At 46.6% G+C, this 22,379-nt stretch overlaps 1 protein-coding gene and 2 long non-coding RNA genes across 3 annotated transcripts; 1 reads left to right on the top strand and 2 right to left on the bottom strand.

The window, feature by feature from the left end:
* Positions 1–7,875: 7,875 nt before the first annotated feature.
* Positions 7,876–10,851, bottom strand: LOC111935159 (uncharacterized). Its single transcript, XR_015274808.1, has 3 exons — positions 10,766–10,851; positions 10,207–10,298; positions 7,876–8,883 (listed from the first exon to the last, which is right to left on the bottom strand). It is a non-coding gene; the product is annotated as an uncharacterized LOC111935159 (long non-coding RNA).
* On the top strand, positions 10,819–18,050 carry ALAS1 (5'-aminolevulinate synthase 1). The gene is made up of 10 exons (XM_023935489.2): positions 10,819–11,167; positions 11,923–12,129; positions 13,093–13,248; positions 13,330–13,552; positions 13,996–14,180; positions 14,730–14,909; positions 15,071–15,235; positions 16,323–16,591; positions 17,049–17,211; positions 17,769–18,050. Exons 1-10 carry the CDS (start codon positions 10,969–10,971, stop codon positions 17,927–17,929), a joined length of 1,908 nt encoding a protein of 635 aa, XP_023791257.2. The 5' UTR covers positions 10,819–10,968; the 3' UTR covers positions 17,930–18,050.
* Positions 13,056–20,897, bottom strand: LOC147651022 (uncharacterized). The gene is made up of 2 exons (XR_015274809.1): positions 20,792–20,897; positions 13,056–19,970 (listed from the first exon to the last, which is right to left on the bottom strand). It is a non-coding gene; the product is annotated as an uncharacterized LOC147651022 (long non-coding RNA).
* Between the last annotated feature and the right edge of the window lie 1,482 nt (positions 20,898–22,379).

The raw sequence follows: 22,379 nt of genomic DNA, 5'->3' as shown, positions 1-22,379 counted from the left end.
TGCTGCAGAGGGCATCAAGGCCAGCAGAGAAAAGGGCCCAACACTGCAGCTGACGCTAGGAGAGGTCACACACTGGCAAAGCCAGGTTGTTCACTTGGCAGAAAGAGCTGGCCCTGGCCATGAGAGTGGAGAGCCCATCTGCCAACAGGGAGCAGAGACTGACTGAGGGCAAGGGCATGGACGGCTGGCACTGGGGAGAGCAGTCTAGGTAAATGTCATCTGCCCTGGCACCTACAGCTGGTTGTGTTCTGCCTCTACACATGATCCATATGAATGTCTTGATCTTCTTAAATCCACTAGTGACAGGGAGATAAGACAGGATAATGTTGATTGAGTTTTCAAGCCCTGCTTCTGCTACCTGAGCAATTAAAAAGCAGCCACTGTCAGCAAAAACAGCAACACCATACAGAGCTTCTGAGGACTCAGCACAGAGCAGGAGCATTAAAAATAGTTGCTTCAGAGGAGAAATGGGTGACTAATAAGCCCTACACTGACAACTGTTGGGAGATGGGGGCAGCTTAGTATTAAAGCCATGTCTCTGGGGACCCTTATTAAGGTGTCACTTGTGCTCACTACCACCCCCAAAGCCATTGTATTCTCCAACATGCACAACTGACAGCACACCAGGGAACAGACACAATTAAACCAGGACAAATAGAAAGGAGAAAAGCTGCCAAGTAAACATAAAACAGTATTTTTACCCAAGGAAACTTTGAAAATCAGAACAATCAAATTCACAGTATATGCACCATGCACTGTTCTCCCTCGTCCAAGTGCAGCTGGGTGAGGGACTCCACTACTGTGAGATCATTCCATGAAAATTGGGTCACTGGCTATCAAACCCAAGAGACAGAGCCAGGACTTTGGGAAGGATGCACTGAAATCACTTCTTCCAATTAAAATATGAGCTTAGGAAGCATCTCTAGTTTATTTGCTATTGTAATTAGAGCTTTAAATTTAAATTACTTGCTCAAAATCTCAGTGTTCTTCATGGTAAATAATCCTGACAGGGTTTTTACTGTGGAGGCAGTTTTGGGAATGAAGCTGAAATAAACACAGGAAAGATAGGCACCTCTCCAAGGAAGAAGTACAGAGAGCACAGGCCTCGCAGAGCAATCCATGGTCTCAAAGGCTCACAAGTGAACTCAGAGCTTGCCCCCACCACACCCCCCAAAGAACAGCACAGCTGTTTGCTCTGCCAAGCACCAGCCTCCTCTCTACCTCTTCCAATCAAAGTGCAAGGCCAGGTGCTACACAAGCCCTGAAGATCCTTCTGGATTTCAGCACTAGAGAGCACAAAGATCCAGAAGGTTTGCATATATTCACTCATTAGAATTGTTGGCTCCTGTGTTGTGGTTGAAACAGTGGCTGTCCCCTTTTCAAGCACCCTACCCTCCACTACAGTGGCTCATTCTTGCTGCAGGTGGGAGTGGATGAAATCTGCTCCATATCAGAGCCTGGCCAATAAGTGTGCATTGCCCAGCCCGGCATCTCTCCCAAATATTACTTCTTGAAAGATATTGTTGTCTCACAAAATTCAGCTTGACAAAAAAACCTGACCTCACACCACCCTGGACACAGAGATTGCTCAGCACACTCCATCAGAGGCAGAAGAATTAACCTTTAAGTAGTGAATGGGCTGTGGAAAAACACTGCAAAGGAACCCAACCACCCCTCTACTTGTTAAACACTGCAACAATGCATCATCTGTGCTGTATTTGGAGATTTCCAAGTGCCAAAGAACTACAGAGAAATACAAAACTGCCATCAGGGCTTTTGGGGAAACACTTCAGCCACTGCCAGCGAGGGCCTTGTGCAGTGGAGCTAATTTGAAAGTTTTCTGGTGCTACTGATGGCTGAAGAACCATCAGTTATCCTTTGCCCCGAGTTCCCTCTCCACACAGAGCCACCATACCTCGCTCTCACAGGGCTCAGTACTTCCTCCCTATGTGATCAATCATCCTTCCAGTGCCTAGAAGGGGTGTCTTACAACAGATCATCTGGAGTAATACTGAATTGTTTTTATTTTGTATTAATTAATGCATTATAAAATTCCACAGTGAAAACACAATGCATCTTTTTGAGAACATGAATTCTGAATTGCTTTTGCAAGTTAAACTTTGAAGCAGAGACTTTTCAAGACTAGAGGTCTTTAAAAAAGAAGATAAGGAAGTACAAAACTAAATTGTCAGAACTACACCCCAGTTTACCTAAAAGCTTGTGTTTTAGGAATTTAGTACCTAAATTCCTTGTCTGCAGGAATTTCTGGGTTGAAAGTCTGAAGCGACTAGATTATCTAATGATAATTATAATTATCTTTTACAATTAAATATATAAAATAATATAAATATAATTAAAGATAATTATAATTATCTTATAAAAGTCCCATAAGATCATCAGATCTCTCTGTAAAACCACAACACACAGGTCAACCACTAGTGCTAAGTCAGCAGTAACTCTCCACTCTCCCTTGGTTTGCTCTTCCAGTCAGTGTGACATGAGAAACCAGGCACAGAAGTAAAGAGAATGACTTAACCTCAGGTTTGTTTTTTTGCCATTTGAATCTTAATGTCTTGGCTGATCCCTCTCAACCTTTTTGTTATGTTATGTAATGTTTGCACTTCCAGCTCTTTTTAGGACATTCTCTAGAATCAGTTTTGATTTTCTTTGCCCTGGGCTGGGACAAGATGCATTTCCAAGAGAGAGCACATGCCTCATCCCCAATTAAGCAGCAAGATTCCTGAAAAGAAGACCTAAAAAGCTTGCAGTTCTTTACCACATCTCCTGGAGACACAAGAGCAACACATTTTCCCCCATTACCACCACCCCAAGCCAACACAACACAAGTAGGTTTGCTCAGCACACCAAGCCAGAGACAGCTCACTCCTTTGAGTCCTCTAGTCCCACAGATCTCAGCTGGAATGATGTTCAAAGCAGCTGCAGAACCATCAGGTCTAATGAACCAATGCAGACAAGGCTGCCAGCAGGGTCACAGTACCCCAAGAAACCTCCCAGGACACCAGCTGTCCTGGCATCCTCACTTGCGCTGCTCCTGGTACCGCCTGTGCTGCTTGGCAGGCAGAACGGCCTGGGAGCCTTGGAAGCAGAGCCCAGAGCTTTGCATGACTGAGGCTGTTTATAAGATAGTGCACACAGAGCCCTTGGCGGCTTTTGGGAGAGTTCAGTACAAAAGCAAACAAGGAATGCAAGCCTTGTATACTCCAATAATCTCAATACGTCACAGAGTTTCTCTGATCTGCTGTGTTCAAGTTCAGATTTGGAGATACGATGTGCTAATTTCCTCCCTTAATATTTCAGCACAAGGCCCCTTCCTCCAGATAGCTGACACTCTTCTCATTTTAATACCTTATCACCACCCTCTAACTTTATGTGTAATCTTCAGTGCATAATGAGGAGCAGTATGTCTTGCATCTCACAGGTTAAGCAACAAGAGATATTGCAAAACAGCACAGCAAACACCAGGGGCAGAATGCACACTGGGAGGTGGAAGCATTTGAAGTTGGACCCCAAGAGGGCCATAAGCTCATCCTTCCACTTTTCTGGTGTATACACAGGCTGTGGTATTACACATACTCTTCCACTCACAGGAGAATTTGGCTCTGTGATGTTTCATACCTCCTGTTACCACACACTTTCATGCTATTTTCATGTCTGGAAAACCTCTACTTAAATGTGAGGCATCCTTCTGCTCTACTGCTTTGTCACTTCACCTCAACCCTTTGGATTATTTCTTGCAAGGAGCTAATTCTGACTGTACAACTATAGCATCTAATATTAACTGTAACAACTAGTTCTAAAATGATAAGTTTCCTTGGCCATTGATGGAAACAATGACAGATCAAAACTGCTTTACACTTTACTCTGGTACTGCTTGCTTTCTCTAAGACAATTCTTAAAACTGTCTCACAACCAGCAATATCTCATGCTATGGAATAATTGGATAAGGAAAAAAGCCACCCAAGTAACAGCGTTCTGTTGCCTCACTGGGTATTCATTCATGGGATAACACCTACACAGAAATGCCCAGCTTGGCTCTAGTCAGGAGCAGAATTTTCCCCCACCTTCTCACATCATCAGCAGGTATTTCTTTCTGAAATGCTACTCCTTACTTCACTGAATTTCACTGATCTTTGCAGAGGAAATTATATTACCAGATGCATAAAAGAATAACAAGTCTGCTGAGACAAACCACAACAACGAGCCTTACTAGTAGTGTACTGTGACTATTAGGACTTCACTGGATGCCTTTATCCCTATTCCCAGGCTGAAAAGGAAATCTTACTTGTACTGCTACACCTGGGAAAAGAAAGGCAGCATGTAAAGGCTGCAGGAGATAGTACTGATTAAAAACTGTCCAGTCAGGGAATCTTCATTTTGACAAAATAAAAAAAAGGACATCAATTTATACAAAGGATTTCACTTCCTGTATCAATCTGAGTCTGTGGTGACTGGGAAGAAGTGAGGGCAGTTTTATTATGCTACTGCCTTCTCAGGTGTCCATGGCAGGCCCATGGGACAGGTAGAAAAGTCAGAGAGATGGTTTTTGGTTGTAATTTAACACCAGTAGGCACCAAATCCCCACATAGCCCCTACTCTGTCAGATGAAGGAGATAATCTGAAGGGTGAAAGTGTGAAAAATTGTGGGTTGAGATAAAGTCAGTTTAATAACTAAAAAAGAGGACAAAAGTAACAGAGAGAAAGCAAGTGATGCAAAAGAAAACAATTGCTTACCACCAACTGACTGATGTCTGGCCAGTCCCTGAGCTATGAGTGCCCCAGCCAACATCCACCCTTCCAGTTTAACTGCTGATTTTGATGTTGTATGGTGTGGAATATCCCTCTGCCCAGTTGAGTTGTCTCCCCTCAAGTTCTTGTGCACCCCCAGCTTACTTGCAGGCAGGGCAGTGTAGGAAACAGAAAAGCCCTTGACACTGCACAAGCACTGTTCAGCAGTGACCAAAGCATCCCTCTGGTATTGATGCTGTTTTCATCTGAAATCCAAAGCACAGACTATACAAGCTGCTATGCAGAAAACTAACTCTATCCCAGCCAAAACCAGCACATTTTTAGAGAACAAGAGGGAAAGAAAGAATAAGGTCTGCTCCTTGCTTTCTAGCAAACTTCTTGACACAAAACTCCTAACATTGACATTGCTTTAAGGGAGAGAGCTCATAGGCTCCAGCACAGCATTTTTCACTGCTGTAGGTTGGTTTCTTGTTTTCAAGGACTTGGACAATCCCCGTTCTGTTTTGACTTCCACCTTCCTGCCAAAGCCCACAGTAGCACAGGTATGAGCAGCACTAGGGGCTCTCATCAGATACCTGGTATAGCAAAGGTGCTTCACTACATAAGCATGACTTGAGTGTCTTTCTCGGCCTAAAGCATTTAAATTCAAAGAAGAGAGACACACTTCTCTCCTCTGACATCTGTCCCTCCTATATAGAGAGGAGCAGACTATAAATCCTTTCTGGAAACTCCAGTTCCAGATTTCTATAGAGCTCTGACTAAAGATCCAAGTCCTTTCCCCACCCTCTCACACCTTCAATAGAGGAAACACTTCAAGCTCCTAAACTGGATGTAGAAGGTGCTGTCTTTGCCTGAGTACCTAATGAGAACTGAGGGCTGAGATATGCAAGCAAAATGACAGGCAGAATAACTTCAATAACCATAACTAAAAGTATACTGGTTGGGGTCTATTGGCTCTTTCTAAGAGAAGGAGGAAAACTGTGTGAGAGAGGAGGAAACAAGGGTGTGGAGGCAAGTCATGGCAAGTGCAGCGAAGCTCACAGTAGCTGGAAGGATTAGTGTATCATTTCCTGCCATGTGCTGCACAAAGCAAGACAAACACAACAATACAAGATGAAAAAAAAAGATTATTATGTGGTTTTCCACATCTGAGGCAACTGGAGAGACATCAGGGAGATATTGTGGACTTAGGATAAGCCACTGCTGGATGTGTTAATCAGCTGAACTGTGGACTGCAGCAGCAGCGTGGGGAGGTGCCCTTCAGTGGGACACCAGGGTACCTTGTTATGAGGGTGGCAACAGTTTCCACTGCCCAGACTGAGCCTGACTCACACCCCTGTGATGGGACTTGGCCAGCAAACCAAACTCCTCCACATCACTGGGCAGCTCCTGGGGTCTGGCAGACAGGAAAAATGTCCTGACCCAACAGCCTTGTGAGGGACCACCAGCAGTCCACGAATTTTAAGGGATCCATTACAGGAGGGAATAAAACAACTCATGCTTGTTTGTATGAGATGGGTACAAATCTTGCCTGGCCATGTCAGTGAGACAGGGGTGCTGCTCAGCCACTCTGCACACGAGTCTCAGCATCCAGCAGCTCCTCCAGCTTGCTCAAATTCTCTGCTGCTTAGAGGGTCCTAGAAAGAAATGAGATTTCCTGTTCTGTCATGTAAAGAAGACACTGGCTCCAAATCAGGAAACGTGTTAAAGAAATTCAGCATCGGAAGAACTGTCACTGTGCAGCTGCTATAACAAGGCTCCAATATTGCCTTAAAAGGTAAATAAACTAAATCCTCTCTAAGAACTGCTGGTCTCAGGACCGGAGGTGAAGTTCTCAGATGAAGCCTGGAATCTGAGTTTGGATTAAATCCAGATGTCAGGATCACACCCACTCCCTCAGAAAATTCACATCTCAATATAGACAGGGGTTTCTGCATGGGGAGGGGGAATTGTTTTTCTGCCTTGCCCTCTCTGACACTGACTGGATGGGAAAAAATTAGGAATATGCACAGCCCTGACTTCAGAAGTGGACAAAAGGGATTAGATGTTACTAATTATGGTGCAGCTATAGCCTTTCACTTGAACAGGCTGAATGCAGAGGGGCTCTGTTCTTTTCTGCTAAGTATCTAAATGCTCTCTTCAAAGCATAAATTTCATGAAAATTCTGTGAAAGGAGCTACCTGCAGACAAATGCAAGGGCAGATGAATGTTACAAGCCTGTGAACCAAGTTCTGTTTCCAGGAATATTTGGGCAATCATGCTTGAGAGAAGAGGGGTGGGAGGGAAGTATTCAAGGTAACTTACACCGGACCCTACATGGTAACCAGCAGCACGGAAAGAGACCATCTTTACCAGCAACTCTATCCATAGACATCTGCACACATCAACTTGATCTTGTGGCAGGGGATTTTTCCCTGTTTCAGTTTCTCTGTGGGAAGCACTTTCTGTGACTTCTCACCCACCACCCAAGCTTCTGGAATTTAACCTTGTTTTCCCTTAACATTTATTTAGCTGAGAAATTGACAAATCATCAGAACAGAATGGGCTTCAGAAAACTAAAATCAGCAGAGGCTCTCAGGATGGCTCAGTCTTCCCTTCTCTTCCTCTTGCACTGCAACACACAGGCCTTTCAGGCAGATTGAGCTTCCTCTGCACAATCCATCTGGTCTCAGGGACCAGCACTAAAGGCTGCTCCAAAACACAGCCACAGCAAGAACTACTTACCTTCTGGCCTAAATTTTATCAGGGCCAGCTGAAAAAATTTGTCCTCACACCAGTGCTATCCCCTCTGCTTAAACCCTTTTCCTCCTTTATCACGTTACTCTGTCCTTTCCATACTGCCATGCAACACTTCCTTCCTTCTCCCCTGCCTGCTGTACCTGCTGCCTCTCCCCAGTCTAAGCCTGCTTTTTCTCTCAGCAGGAGCTCCCTGTTCCCTCCTGGGCTGCCACTGGCCCTGCTGCACTGTCCTCCTCCTGCAGTGTGGCAAACAGCCTTCATGTGGCATCTCATGCCAGTTTCTCCCGAGCCCTGTAGGATGGCGGTAATACACTGCCACAATTAACATCCTTAACCACCGTTTAATTAATCCACTGAAGCCCTAAGAAATTTTAATTAACGGCAGCTTTATTAGTATTTACTTCACCTTCAACACGTAAGCTCTGGCAGTATTTCCAAAGAGAGGGCACTGGAGAGCAGTTGACAAGGCACCCTTTTCCTGACTTTTCCCTGCTCTGTTGCTCCCAGAGCTCCCAGCCAGCTCTGTGCACTGACAAGAACAGTTCCTTCAGCAGCCCGCCAAGATCAGGGTCAAGTTAACGTTGTTACGTTGCCCTGCGCAATTCCTGTCGTGTACAAGGTTAAATAAATTCACCAAAATCATGCTTCAGAAGAAGTGTTACTGTAGGGTTTGATTAACAGCACAGATTGGAGGGGAGTCTGACAGAAAAGCCGAGAGTTCTGCTCCATTTGGAGATCTCCATATCGTAGCCAAGGTCGCCGTCTCAGCTGCCAGCCTTGAATGATGTTTGTGTAAAAAGCAGATGCTCTTCAGGCTTCACATGCACTTCTGAATACAAACCCACAAGTCTCTGAATTCCAGCAACCAAGCAGACTAATGTACTTCATCCCTCAGCCCTACAACATGGCAAGATGCTGCTGTTCAGATTACCAGGATGAAGAAAGATTATCAGATTTCTGAGGGATCTAACCTGCTGTGGCAGGTGTCCAGGCAGACAAGCTCTGCAGCCTCTTGCAGCAGATTTGTGTTCATTTGCACAACACCTTTCTCTGGTGCCGCTTACAACAAAACACATGCTCCCTCTGAGCTAAGTACCATGGACAAGTGTTAAGGGAAAAATAGGAGAAAGAAAAATACTCTCAACATACTATAAATCAAGCTTATGGGACTTGATTTCTGTTGCTAAATCTGCAATTAACCCCAGGAGCACAGGAGTGATCCCTTAGGCCCAGACACATTAACTGTGCTCTAAGGACACTTGTTATCCACAAGTTAGAATGCCATGATGTTCCGTCAATTTTTGGAGTAACTGATGTGATAAAAAGCTTTAGGGTAGAGAGTCAAATGATGTTCCAGGGAACAGGGACAGCAGTAATCTGAAATACAGAACAGATGTCTTTAAACTTGAAGTACTAATTAACTATTATTTTGCTAAATATTTGAGGTGTGTAACACTAACCAAAACCCAGTTGTGGGGGAAAAAACCAAAAAATAAATTCTTCATGAGCAACTGAAATAATAATTCAAAACACTATCCTGGTACTACCAAATGACCAGAACTCCTGCTTTCATAACTGCTACAGAGGCTGAGGTCAAATACCACTGCCCTACTTTAATCATTTATCTACAGAACAAATTAAAACTAGCACATATCTGGTTTAACAAGGCATTACAATGCATTACATTAATGATGCATTACATTAACAAATACTGAGTTAAGATCTGAACATTGATACTTCTTAAATAATATTGTCTTAAATTTTTAATAAGGAAGAAGTGAACTGTGCTTAAAACACACCTATACAAAATCCCTACTAAAACCCAAACCCACACCCTGCCTTGTAAAGCCCCAGCTAACTTTTTCAGGACTTTGTAAGTAGTACATGAGGGCAGAACTCTGTCCCATTTCCTGCCTCAGAGCTTTGTAGCACACTGGGGCTGACATGAAATCTGACATTTGACTATGAGGTTCTCATCCTGACCAACTTACTCAGATCCCAAAGTTTACAAACTGCAGCATCCTCAAAGTGAGTCAGTGATGAATAAGAGGGTCAGGCAAATACCCTGCTGGCTGTCCCCCAGACAACTCTCTCTGACAGAGGAGTCGTCTCAGATTAATATACAATATCTAAATGCTAACAAACACTTTTAGAAGTGTTTTTAATAGCCAAACTTGGGTTCAGCAGCCACAGTCCTACAAAGGCTCTGTATTTCTCTAGTCATGCTACATGAGCACCTTCTAGTAACTACACAATGTGACTTCATGCAAGGCAAGAGCCAAGAGAAACCTTGGCCCTTAAGAAAGCTCTTCTCCAAACTCCACTCCTCTTACTAAACCCACTCCTGCCTCAAAGTGCCCAAGACAGCTCTTGGCTTTCTACCCAAATCCTGTCTTCTGTGAAATTGTTTCACAAGATGAGGGAACAAAACGCGTTGTCATTTTTCCTTCTCCGTTCTTTCCACACTTGAGCAGTCAGTGTTTACAGGAAGTAGCATTACTGTGGTTTGAATGGCCACACGAGTAAGGAGAACTCCTTTTACCACTACGCCCCACACACACACACCCCAAATACTCTTGTAAGCAAACAAGTTCTAACGTCCATTGAGAACCAGAAAAGGAAGGGTTTAATTTAACTTCTTGCTGTTGTTCTTTCCATCAAAACCCGGCAAAAATGCAGTGGTGAAAGTCTGAGCATCACCTGCAGGAGCTGTTAGATTCATTCCAGCTGTAGAAGAAGTGCTAGGGGTCCAGGATAATCACCACCACCACCCGAGCCCCCGGGCATGGGCTCTGCAAGGAGTCAGAGGTGCATTTAGGAAAACAACCGAGAGGGGTCCGAGCAGCGCTGGATTTCCCCCAGCACAGCTGACTCAGAGCTCGCCTTTTCCCAAGAACGGGCGCGCTGAGGTGACCCCCAATCTCCCGTCCTGGGATCAAGGGACCCCGAACCTGGGAAACAAGCACTGCACAGCCTGGAGCTCTGGGGAAACCCAGAGCAGCGCTTCCCATGCGGACCATGCCCACACGGCCCCCGCTCAGGGCCGGCTGCCCCCTCCCCTCACAGACCCCCGGCAGTACCCAAGGCCCCTCCGTACCCTCCCAGCGCTGCGGGAGCAGCTCAACCTCCCCCACACCCTCACAGAGCCCCTATTCCCGCATGGAGTCCACACCCACTCCAGCCCCTCACAACCCCGGGGGTCTCTCCACAACCTCACACCGCCCCTAGCCCCTCACAACCCCGGGGCTCTCTCCACAACCTCACTCCGCCTCCAGCCCCTCAGAGCACCCCAGAGCCGCCGGGCGCCACCCCCGGTCCCTCCCCGCGCCTGCGCGGCCCCACCGCGCCTGCGCCGCGCCCCCGGGGCTATAAAAGCGGCAGTGCGGGAGCACAGCCCCGTGTCGCCTCCCCGCCGCCGGTGTCACTTTGCCGTCACCTCCGGTGTCCCGTCCAGCAGCGAGGATGGAAGCGGTGGTGCGGCGCTGCCCGTTCCTGGCCCGTGTGTCCCAGGCGTTCCTGCAGAAGGCTGGGCCGTCGCTGCTGCTGTACGCCCAGCATTGCCCGCGCATGATGGAGGCGGCCCCGCCGGCCGCCCGCGCCCTCGCCACGTCCGCCGCCCGCGGGCAGCAGGCGGAGGAGGAGACCCCCGCGGGCCGCCGCGGTGAGTACGGCCGGGGCAGCGAGCTGAGCGTCACGGGCCCCCTGAAGGGGAAAAAAGAACACAGACATCGCATGTCGTGGGGGGAAACTTCTGGAATAGGCAGCGCTGAGGCAGAGGTTGCTTAATCCTTGAAGTGTCCGCGGTAACGAAATTTGTGACCGTGGCACGAATCGGGGACCGGCCTGGTGGGGCGTCCTGGGCAAGCCCCGGGTGGGGATCCGGGATCCTGGAGCTCGGAGTGGTGTTTCTCACTGTACAGTGGCCGCTCACGGCCCCCGGGAACATTCCCTGGGGAATTCTTCCCCAGGCGCTCAGGGGAAGGAGCTGAGGCTCGCAGCAGAGGAAGCTGTAGGGCTGAAAAATCTCTGAACTCCTGGAAAGATATCAGAATCACAGGTTAGAAAAGACCCCTGAGGTCGAGTCCAGCCTATAACTGATCACTACCATGTCAACTAAACCATGGCACTTAGTGCCACATCCAGTCTTTCCTTGCATCTTTTCCTTAAATATTGCCATTGGGAGTGAAAGAGAGGTATTTTTGCCCCTCAAAGGGTACAGTGTTAGATCTAGTTTCTTAAATCCAATGTCCCTTGGGTGTTACTGGGATTTTATGCTTTTATAAATAAAATGTGACTGCTCAGTTAAGCAGTTCTGAATGGGGCTTGCCAAATTAATTGCAAAAGTAATGGATCAAAAAAGTTAGTGTATTGAAATGATGAGGCTGAAGAGTTTTCCCTTCTCTGCCCCCATCTCAGAGGCCAAAATTGTCAAAGAAGTAGCCCAGCAGAATGGAGATGGAACCCAGCCTCCTGCTGGCCACCCACCTGCCAGCGCTGGCCAGAGTACGGCTACCAAATGCCCATTCCTGGCAGCTCAGATGAATCACAAGAACAGCAATGTTTTCTGCAAAGCCAGCCTGGAGCTGCAGGAGGATGTGCAGGAAATGCAGGTGGACAGGAAAGGTATGTTCTCTGTGCACTGAAGCGGTGATTCCTCCGGAGAGCTGCTGGTGCCTGACTTGGCTCTGGAGCATGCCAGGTCTGACAGGCATCACTGAAATGATGCACTTTTATGGGAGACTGCTGGGAAAAAGCTGCTGGAGAATGTATGTGTTAATGACACACCTGTGACGTTGGGCAGGGTTTCCCTGGGGGATTTTGATGTGGGAATAACGTGAGCTGTATTTTGATGTGCTGGCTGGCTCTAGATGTGGGAGTCAAGCTGTTACACTCGCACCCAAGCAGGTGCTTAGATCTGAAGAGAGCTTTGCCAGGGTGCTGGTTTAGACAAAAGTTTCATATACAAAGACGGAGAAAAGTGTCAAGACATCAGGCAAGTACCAGCACAAATCCAAGCTTGAAAGCAGGCAAATGGTTTTGGGGTGTATTTTTGTGTTTATGGAACTAAAGGGTGTTGGCTGGCTTGCAGTGGTAGTGCGGAAGGGCTGTCCTTCAAAGGAAGGAACTTTTCAGCACTATCAGTAAAGCCTTGCTGCCTGTCTCAGGAGGCTTATTTTACTTTTCTTTTTGCCTTCTGTGGCATAGTTTTTAAAAAAATAAATCTGTGCTAACAGAACAAAAAGGAAGCAGCTGACTAGAAGTCTGCCTTCAGTTAGGTGTGTACCAATCCTTCCAGATAAATGCCATAGCTGTATAGTGTGGCTCTCTGAGTCATGATGAACCAAATGTCTTGTAAGGAAATTGCCTGTTGTATTGTGGTTAATTAGCAAGGCTAATCATTCTGTCTTGTCCAATTCAAATTTGCAAGCAAATGAAATAGTTGGCCCTAGCAGGATCAATGTGGGGTTTTGGGCATGTCCTTCCTAAAGACTGAAATATCAGTTTTATTTAAAATGCTTGCTTTGCTGAATTCAACATACTTCACTCTGTTTCAAACCAAACTCACTGGAATTTATTACAATGTAGGTACAGAATTTGCCAAAATACCAAGTACTTCCACTGTGAGAAAGATTGAGACTGAGGGAGAAGAGCAGAGTGGCTTGCTCAAGAAGTTTAAGGATATTATGCTGAAGCAAAGACCAGAAAGTGTCTCTCATCTGCTTCAGGATAACTTGCCAAAATGTAAGAATGTCTGGCAAAACCCCCGGAGGCCTGGTCTGCTGTGATGATTTTGTGTGTGCTGAAGGTTCTGTCTCATTTCAGCTGTCTCCACCTTCCAGTATGATCAGTTCTTTGAGAAGAAGATCGATGAGAAGAAGAAGGATCACACCTACCGAGTGTTCAAGACGGTGAACCGGAAGGCGCAGATCTTCCCCATGGCAGACGACTACACTGATTCCCTGATCACCAAAAAGGAGGTGTCTGTGTGGTGCAGCAATGATTACCTCGGCATGAGCCGGCACCCTCGTGTCTGTGGGGCAGTTATGTGAGTAGTGCTGTGTTCATAAGAGGCGTTTTCAAGCTGTGTTTTGTGGGAAGCCTTCTGGAAAGCTGATTTTTGACTGGTACATAAGTTGCTTCTGATGTGATTCTGGGTGTGTAGTTAAGACCACACTTGTTTCTTGAGCTGGGGTAGGTCACTTTGTGTTAGATCCAAGGCTGCACTGTGTGTACTGGTCACTGATTGTGCTCCTTGGATCTTCCTTAGAAGCCCCAAAAGTATGGTATATTGCAGCTATATTTGGTCACTGATTTCTGACCTTACTGGACTCCTGAGTGTGCAGGTTGCTAAAGACCCAACAGCTGCTTTTTTGCTGCCAGTTTTTTTTAGAGCAGTCTTGATAATATACTGAAATGTTTTCAGCAATGATCCTTTACTCTTCCATGTGTCCCACAGCAATGCTAATGCCTCTCTTGGGACCTCTTTAGGGAAACACTGAAACAACATGGTGCTGGAGCAGGAGGCACAAGAAACATATCAGGAACAAGTAAATTCCATGTCGATTTGGAAAAAGAACTAGCTGATCTCCATGGAAAAGATGCAGCACTGTTGTTCTCATCTTGCTTTGTAGCCAATGACTCCACTCTCTTCACTCTAGCTAAAATGCTCCCAGGTAAGATCTCAGATTGCATCTCTGTTGCCACAAAGACACAGCCCTACCCCAAGCTGTTGGGTAGATGTCCAAAGTGAGGATTCACCCATATCCATTGGCAGAGTATGGTTTGCTGCTTTTGATACCATATTCAAGTTATGTTCAATACAAATGATAATATCAACCTACTGAGATTGAGATCTATGAACTGGGAACTGCTGGAGGAATTAGACAAGAGTGTTCTGTTCTGGCATTTAAACTCTACCTGAGAATGAAGCAGTGGGAATTTAATGTCCTCCCACTGGAAGGGGTGAACTTCTCTTACTTCAGAAGTTACGAGAGTGAGAGAACTATTTTCTCAAGCTCTTATTTGTGTTAATTTGAACACCTAAAATAAACCTCAAATATTATTTTTACTTCATGATCTGTAACTTGCTCTTTTGATCAAAAGCATTACTTTCAAGAACAAGCTAGCTACCCTTGTTTCCTGAACTCTTCCCATACATAATGCAATTCTAGGAATCACTTAATGATTTCTGTACTTAGAATGTAACTGGGCTGTTTCCTCAGGTTGTGAGATCTACTCTGATTCTGGAAACCATGCCTCCATGATCCAGGGGATCCGTAACAGCAGGGTGCCAAAACATATATTTCGCCATAACGATGTCAACCATCTTCGAGAACTGTTGAAAAAGTCTGATCCATCCACCCCTAAAATTGTTGCATTTGAAACTGTTCACTCAATGGATGGTAAGTTGACATCAAAGCCTCCTGTCTATTTCTAGGGCAGTTAGTCCTCAAATCATCTGTGTTTTAGGTCTCAAAGTGTACAGTGCTATAGGGGTTGTCTGGGGGTACTTCTGGGGTTTATTTAGTCATACAAAAAAATCCTAAACTGTTTTGGTTCCTAGGTGCTGTTTGTCCTCTGGAAGAGCTGTGTGATGTGGCCCACGAGCACGGGGCCATCACCTTTGTGGATGAAGTGCATGCTGTGGGGCTGTATGGAGCCCGAGGAGGCGGGATAGGAGACCGGGATGGGATCATGCACAAGATGGACATCATCTCTGGAACGCTTGGTATGCACAGCCTGCCACTTCTGCAGGAGCTGAGGCAGCAAAGCTGCTGAGCAGCCAAACTGAGCTAACCCACTCAAAATCAGTCTAGTCAAATGAACTTGCTGAGGGCTGCTGGGGCCTAGGATTTTTCAAAAAGCCCAAGGGATTTAAGTGTGCCCCACAGTTTTTGAAAAGCTTCTATTAAGCTACTTACACTGCCTTAGAAATAATTATGGTAGCTTTGTATGGGGTTTTCCTTTAAGCAAGCTAGCAAAAAGTCCTCCAGTGGCATGTTATACAACTCAAAAAGAAATTCAGGTGAGAATGCTAGTAGAGCAGTTCTCTATATTTAGTAGTACTTAGTTCCTTTATGTGAAATGGAGTGCTCCTAATCTAGAAACCTGAGATGGGGAGTTATGTAAAGAGATTTGGCAAGTACTGAAGCAACTGCTATTATCTGAGTAGAATGCAGGCTCAGGAGTAAGTTTGCTGCTGCAAATTGGAAGGTTGTTTCAACAGCTTTCAAAACATGAATAAAATTTATTAGGAAAGTTCATGCCCTTTGGAACTTAAAAGTCCTGGGTTACAACCTAATAGGAACAGAAGTGTTCACCAGACACCCTAGTTCTGCCTGTGGCTGTGTTCTGCACTCCAGACATTTGGAAAGGAGGGCTGGTATCAACTGCACAATCACAGTGACAGCCTTCTGTGCTCCTTAGGAGCACGGGCTATTTCTAGCATCTCTGAAACAGATTATTTTAAATCTGCTGAGAGACTTAGTGTTGATCGCATGGGGTCACTGTTGAAGTCCCTGCTTGATGATTTGGCTTGTAAGGTCTTCCCCAAAATCAAAACTTGTATTTGAGGAAGGCATGAGCCATCCTTGCCATGCAGTAACTAGATCCATGTTATCAAGATTGGCTTAAAAACAAAGCTGTACCATGTGCTCAGTAAATACAAGAGAGGAGCTGGAGCGTGCCATGCTACATTACGTGTGTGGTCAGAATAACCCATTCCTGCAAGTGTAAAGCTCCAATACTTCAAGTCATTCCAATAGGTGGAAAGAATTAAGTCCAGTAACTTTTTGTTTTTCATTTTTTTCCTTCAGGCAAAGCATTTGGCTGTGTGGGAGGCTACATCTCCAGCACCAGCTCTCTGATAGACACGGTTCGTTCGTACGCTGCCGGGTTTATTTTCACCACCTCCCTGCCCCCCATGCTGCTGGCAGGGGCCCTGGAGTCCGTGCGGACGCTGAAGAGCGCCGAGGGGCAGGTGCTGAGGCGCCAGCACCAGCGCAACGTCAAGCTCATGAGGCAGATGCTGATGGATGCAGGGCTGCCCGTGGTGCACTGCCCCAGCCACATCATTCCCATAAGGGTGAGGCCTTGGGGTGCTGTTAACACAGGGCTGTGGTGCTCATTTGGCTGTCTGTGAGCACATTATACCAGCAGGTGTTAGTTACTGCCTTCACAAAGTTCCAACTCGCCCTGTTGCTCAGCAGGGGTGTGCCAGGAGTCTGGCTTAAGCTTAAGCCTGGTGTAAATATAAAATACAGGGGAAAAGACTGTGGGTTTCATACACCAACTATACAGAAAACAGGGAAACTGCTAACAAGCTAGTGAAAAGATTTGGGTTACAAACAGCTAGGCTGCCTAGGCTGCAGTGATGTTCTTATGCCCAGAGTGCTCTGCAACACAGACTTTTAAGCCTTTCTTTCTGACCTACATGTCACTTACCAGCCCCATTGGATTCTTACAGCTTGCTAAGTTGGGCTGACAATTTTACCAACTCTCATCTTTTGTCTGATCTTGTAACTTAATATTTTGAACTTCAGGTTGCAGATGCTGCTAAAAATACAGAGATCTGTGACAAGCTGATGAGCCAGCACAGCATCTATGTCCAAGCCATCAACTACCCGACGGTTCCCCGTGGAGAGGAGCTGCTCCGAATTGCCCCTACACCTCACCACACCCCTCAGATGATGAGTTATTTTCTCGGTGAGTGGACTCCTGCATCAGTGCACTGAGGGTCCTGCCTGTCTGTGCAGTCTTTGTACTAAAAATGAGACTGGGAAGTGCTTGAGTTTTGGATGTCATGAGCTGGACAGTGTCTTTCCACTGCTGCAGCACATCCTGCACACTTCCCTGCGTGGAGTGTGAGATGTGAAGGCCAGTGCACTCTGACTTGGAACAGAGGGGTGCAAGACCAGTGCAGACCTGTACTCAGACATGTACCCAGACTGTGCTCATGCATTGCCCAAACCAATCTTCACATGTTACGTGGATCCCAAACTCAGCTATCCTCAGTCAAGCTGTTAACTTGTCTTAGACATGGATCTGTCCAGAGAAAGTAGATCCTTCTTGATCCTGTCAGGAGAGGTGATATGAGGATAGCTGAGACGTAGTTGCAGCCCAGTTGTTTCAAGAGGTAGATTGTGTCAGAGTGAAATCCTATTATCCCTGCTCACTTGTTAGGAGAATAAATATGCTGACACTTCTGCTTCTCTAAAGCAATCCAGTCTTAAGCTTTGATCTTGATAAACTTCTCTTAACAGAAAAACTGCTGGCTACGTGGAAGGATGTTGGTCTGGAGCTGAAACCACACTCCTCAGCTGAATGCAACTTCTGTAGACGACCCCTGCATTTTGAAGTGATGAGTGAACGAGAACGAGCCTACTTCAGTGGCATGAGCAAACTAGTATCTGTCAGTGCATGAAAGTAACAATTTTAGTTTGTTGTCCAGCTCTAGTATCGAGTCAGTAGCATTTTTTAATTGTTCAAGTATTTTAATTGTAGTTGAAGCACTATGCTCTGAAAATAAATTTCTAGAGCCATGATGCCCATTTGTGTTTGTGTGCTTCTGTGTCCCTTCCAGAACTGGAACTGAAGTGTCAGGGGGGGCATTTGATGGAATAAAACAGTTCTCTACAGCTAAATGGCCCTCATGTCAAATGACTATGCCTAAAGAACTTCAGTAGTGCTTCCTGCATGGGTTTATTTATTATGGAAAGAGAAAACAGCTTCTCTGGGACGTCTTCCTGAAAGCCTTTGAAAACATGCAGGTGTAGTTCTACATGCCCACTAAAACTTAAGCACCTTGAGAGGTGCTGTATAAGCAGCTTACACCCATGTTTTGGGATGCAGGCATTCAGAATGGGATCTGAGGGATGCTCTCTCCCTCTGCTACACCTCTTCTTCCTCTGTAGTTCTGTGCACAAGCATTCCCCTTCTGGCATTCACTACTACCCCGAGGGGAAAGGTGCTAGTGGAATTAATGAAGTGGTAAATAGAAAAGCAAGCTGGGGGTATGTCAGGGGCTGGAAAAGGTGTGTCCACCACTGCAGGTGCTTGATGCAGGTTGGCTCTGGCTGCCTGTGTCTCTGCAGGAGCTGCTGTTCTGTGCAATCAGTGCTAGCCTGGTGTAAAAAACTCAGTAAGCAATAAAATAGTTCAGGTCTCTGAGAGAAGTCATTGTAGGAGAACATCAGTACTACCTTCGCAACCCTCCTGAAACCTTAGGCCTCTTACACCTAATTGCCATCTTCTTTCATGGTTTGGTGAATAGCAAAGGCCTGCTTTGAACAGGGGGAAGTAATTCTCTGGTGAGCACGTGTACTCAGAGGTCAGTATTGGCATCAAGTCAAGCAGAGCACTGAACTGCTCCTTGCAGGTGCAGGCACGTCCAGGAACTGCTACAGTGGCTTCCACAAGCCCCTGAACAGCCACTCTTTCCCAAGGACTCTTGTTTTCTGGCTGTAGGAGCCAGCCTGGCACTTCTCCCTGCTGTCACACTCACATGTGCACTGTGAGGCTCCCTCCCACTAGGGATCCATTATAGTATCACAAATAGCCATGTGTGGTGGAGATAGAATCCCAAATTAAAGCAAAATCATCAGCTGGAAGTCACCAGTTGTTTAAGCATGTCCTGAAGCACCCTGCTATTCTCAGAAGAGTTTTTATAAAAACATTTGACTTTCCAAGCAGTCAAGCTACTTTGGAAAAGCCCTTTGCAAGGGGCTGCTGCTGCCTCTGCCATGTGCAGGTGTTCTCTAGAAAGGAGGATGTGACCTGCCTGGCCTGGCCTTGCCATGAACCATTTGTGGCCCAAGACTCAATGCATATGTTATAGAGCTCTTCCCATTATCTTTTAGGTTACATTACTGCATTAACTAGAGATATAAAATAACAAGCCACAGCTCCTCCATCAACCTCTCCCTAGGACCTTGTCCCCAGCACGTTAACGTGCCAACAATGTCATTGCAAACTCTGGCAACAATCAGGGAACAGCTGTAAGCAATCAGTGTGTGGGAGATAACAGATGTTGACTCACATATGGCCATATTCTGACAATACCAGGTCACTTGCATTTCTAGGTTTTTTTTCACTGAAAGCTTTCAGAATTGGCCCAGTCCATTTTACAAACCACTTAATAAGTCCTGTGTTTCTTCCTAGTTTTTATAACAGTAACTCAACACTTTGTACTACCAAGGTGAAGAAATAAGACATAGAAAGGTACCAGCTATCAGAAATCTCCAAAGTTCCTCCAAATTAATCACAGGAGAGAACCAAACCCCAGGATTCAAAGCCAGCAGCCTTTAAATGACAGGAACACGAATAACCTCAGCACGTGGCAGCCAGTACCTCCACACCTCTTCACATCAGCTGTGACAAATTACCTTTAGCACTGGTGCTGGCAAGCAAGAGTGTGAAAGCAGAACCAGGGCACAGCAAGAGGCCAGCAGATGTCCATCACTTAACTGCAAAAGAAAGACAAATCCAATGGCACATTGAAAGGATAAATTCTCCCCAATGAAAAGGACAAAGAAAGAAAAATAAACACATATTGTTTCCCAGCAAATAAAAAAAATGAATAGGGGGTTGTATAAGTAGGGATAAGTTATGCAAACTTCAGTTTGGTGCCTGGAAAAAAAAATAATAGAGGAAGTAATCAGTAAAATATGTTTAGAGTCAGACAACAGCAGTGGCAGAGTGAGGAAGCAAGAATGCAGCCACAAAGCTGTGGCTAACATTTGTCTGGGGCAAAACAATTAATCTAGTTAAATGTTGCATAGCCCTAAACTCATACCCTCCTCCATTTCCCAACCTATTTACACAACAGAGAAACCCCAGGTGCTACAGGAGCAGCAAAACCATTCCAAGTACAAGCAGGAGCACGTGTTCCCCACTGCTGGGAGGAGGCTGCAGAGTGGGGTTCTCCTCCTGGGACCAGGGGCAGGGGCACTATCAGGGCATTATCAGCACCACCAAATTCACAGCTCTGGTGTCCCTGATGCTTTGCACACATTTATGTTGGGATTCACCCCTTGCACCGCAGCCTGGCCTGCTGCCAGCAGCTGGGATGGGGGACATGAGTGTGGACTGAACACCAACCACTGCTGCTGGGGCACACACTGGCACAAGGCACCAAAAGCCTCATGCGAGGTAGCCCCTGGGCCAGAGCTGCTAGCCCAGCTCGATCCCAAACCCTCATCATCCCCAGGCTAGGTTTGGCACCCTCCTCTCCATCCAGGCCCCCAACCTGCACAGCCCCAGCTGGGCTGATCCCAGATATCCTTACCCCAACAGGTAAATAGCCCTTCACTCCCTGCTGCTCCTGCTTCCTGCCATCCCCAAGGATTGTAGGGAGGGCACGGAGCTCTTGAGAGGACAAGGGCTCATCTCCCTTTCCCACAGGCACCTGAGGTTTCATAGCCCAGGTGCCAACTGACTCTTAATTCACACATTCAGCTTACAACCAGGTGTAACTCTTTTGCAGCCCCTCTGCTTCAGATCTCAGGGGAGGGGGAGCCAAAGGAGTTAGCTCCTCTGAAATTTTGACCTTTCCCACCTGGGAATCCCATAAGGAAAAGCACCATACTCCTATCATTTACTCTGCTGTGTGGGTGTCCAGCCACAGCCCCCTGCAGCTGCCCCTTCTATGTGAAACAGGCTGTGCCCTGCTGTCCCCTGCCCAGCCAGGAAAATGCCATGTGCCCTGAGGTGGCACAAGTCACTGCTGACCAAATGTGGGTTTCCCAAGCATTGCCTCAAACCCCAGGTCTTTTGCAAGGCAGCAGCAGAGACTTTGAAATCAAACTAAAGAGAAGCTGGGACAGGAAAGGAAGGCATGAAGTGGAAAGAGATGGGGGACATGAGATAGGATGTGAGGGGAGAGGTGATAGTAGGAAGGGATGAAAGATGGAGAATGGGCTGGAGGATAGGATAGCATACAGAATAGGATGGGGTGGGACAGGAGACAGGATGAGATAGGATGGGGAGGGTGCCCAGCCTTTGGGCTGCTCCTGGCCATCTCTCCCATGACCATGGACCTTTGGCACAGGGGGATGTCACCTGGGACAGCTGCACTGGCAGGGGGTGGGGGCAGTGAGTGGGACAGGTGGGAAAAGGGGAACAGCCCTTACTCCCCCTCAATATTTGGGCAAGTTAAAAATTACCAAGCACAGAAGGGGAGTAAGATCCGAAGGAGAAGGGTGACTCAGCTTGTCAAATGACTCTGGTGGCGTCAGCCAGGCTTATTAGCATTTATATACAGGGAGCTTTCCTGCACTGAGGCTGCTTCCTGCATAGCAGCATCTTCCCTCCTCCTCCTCCATGTCAAAGGGAAACTGCTCAGGGTTGGATTTTTGTTTTTGTTTTTTTTTTTTATAAAAACTGGTTTTTTAAACATTTTACAGCTAGCTTTGCAAATCTTCCATCTCATCCTGGGCGTGGAGGGTAAAGCTGAGACATGGCAATGCCCTGACCTGGAGGATTTGGAGCCTAGGATGCTGGCAGACCCAATTGCATTCTGAATTCTTCTGTTGGCTCTGCATCATCCTGCTTTCCCTCCCCATGGCCAGGCAGGAATTCACTCCAGGCAATAGAACAGCCCCAGGAGCACCTTCACAACCTTGCAAAATCACCAGCCATTAAAACAGGGAAAGCTGGGCTGAGCAGGGATGCTGCCTCCTGCAGCCAGCTCAAGGTCTGGGCATTGCTGGAGTGGCTCAGCGTAAAAGTCTCTGCCAGGCATTGTGGTTGTGCCAGACCCCTGGACTGAAGCCTGGATGTCCTTCAAGGTGGTGAGGGCAGGCAGGTTGTGAGAGTTGCTGGCTCCTGGCTCGTGAAGTCCAAGCAATTTGCTTTGTAGCTCCAGAGCCCACAGC

This window comes from Cyanistes caeruleus, chromosome 11 (genome assembly GCF_971803275.1).
Source record: "Cyanistes caeruleus chromosome 11, bCyaCae1.hap1.1, whole genome shotgun sequence".
Classification (NCBI taxonomy): Eukaryota; Metazoa; Chordata; class Aves; order Passeriformes; family Paridae; genus Cyanistes; species Cyanistes caeruleus.
This window is presented reverse-complemented; position numbering and strand designations above follow the sequence as displayed.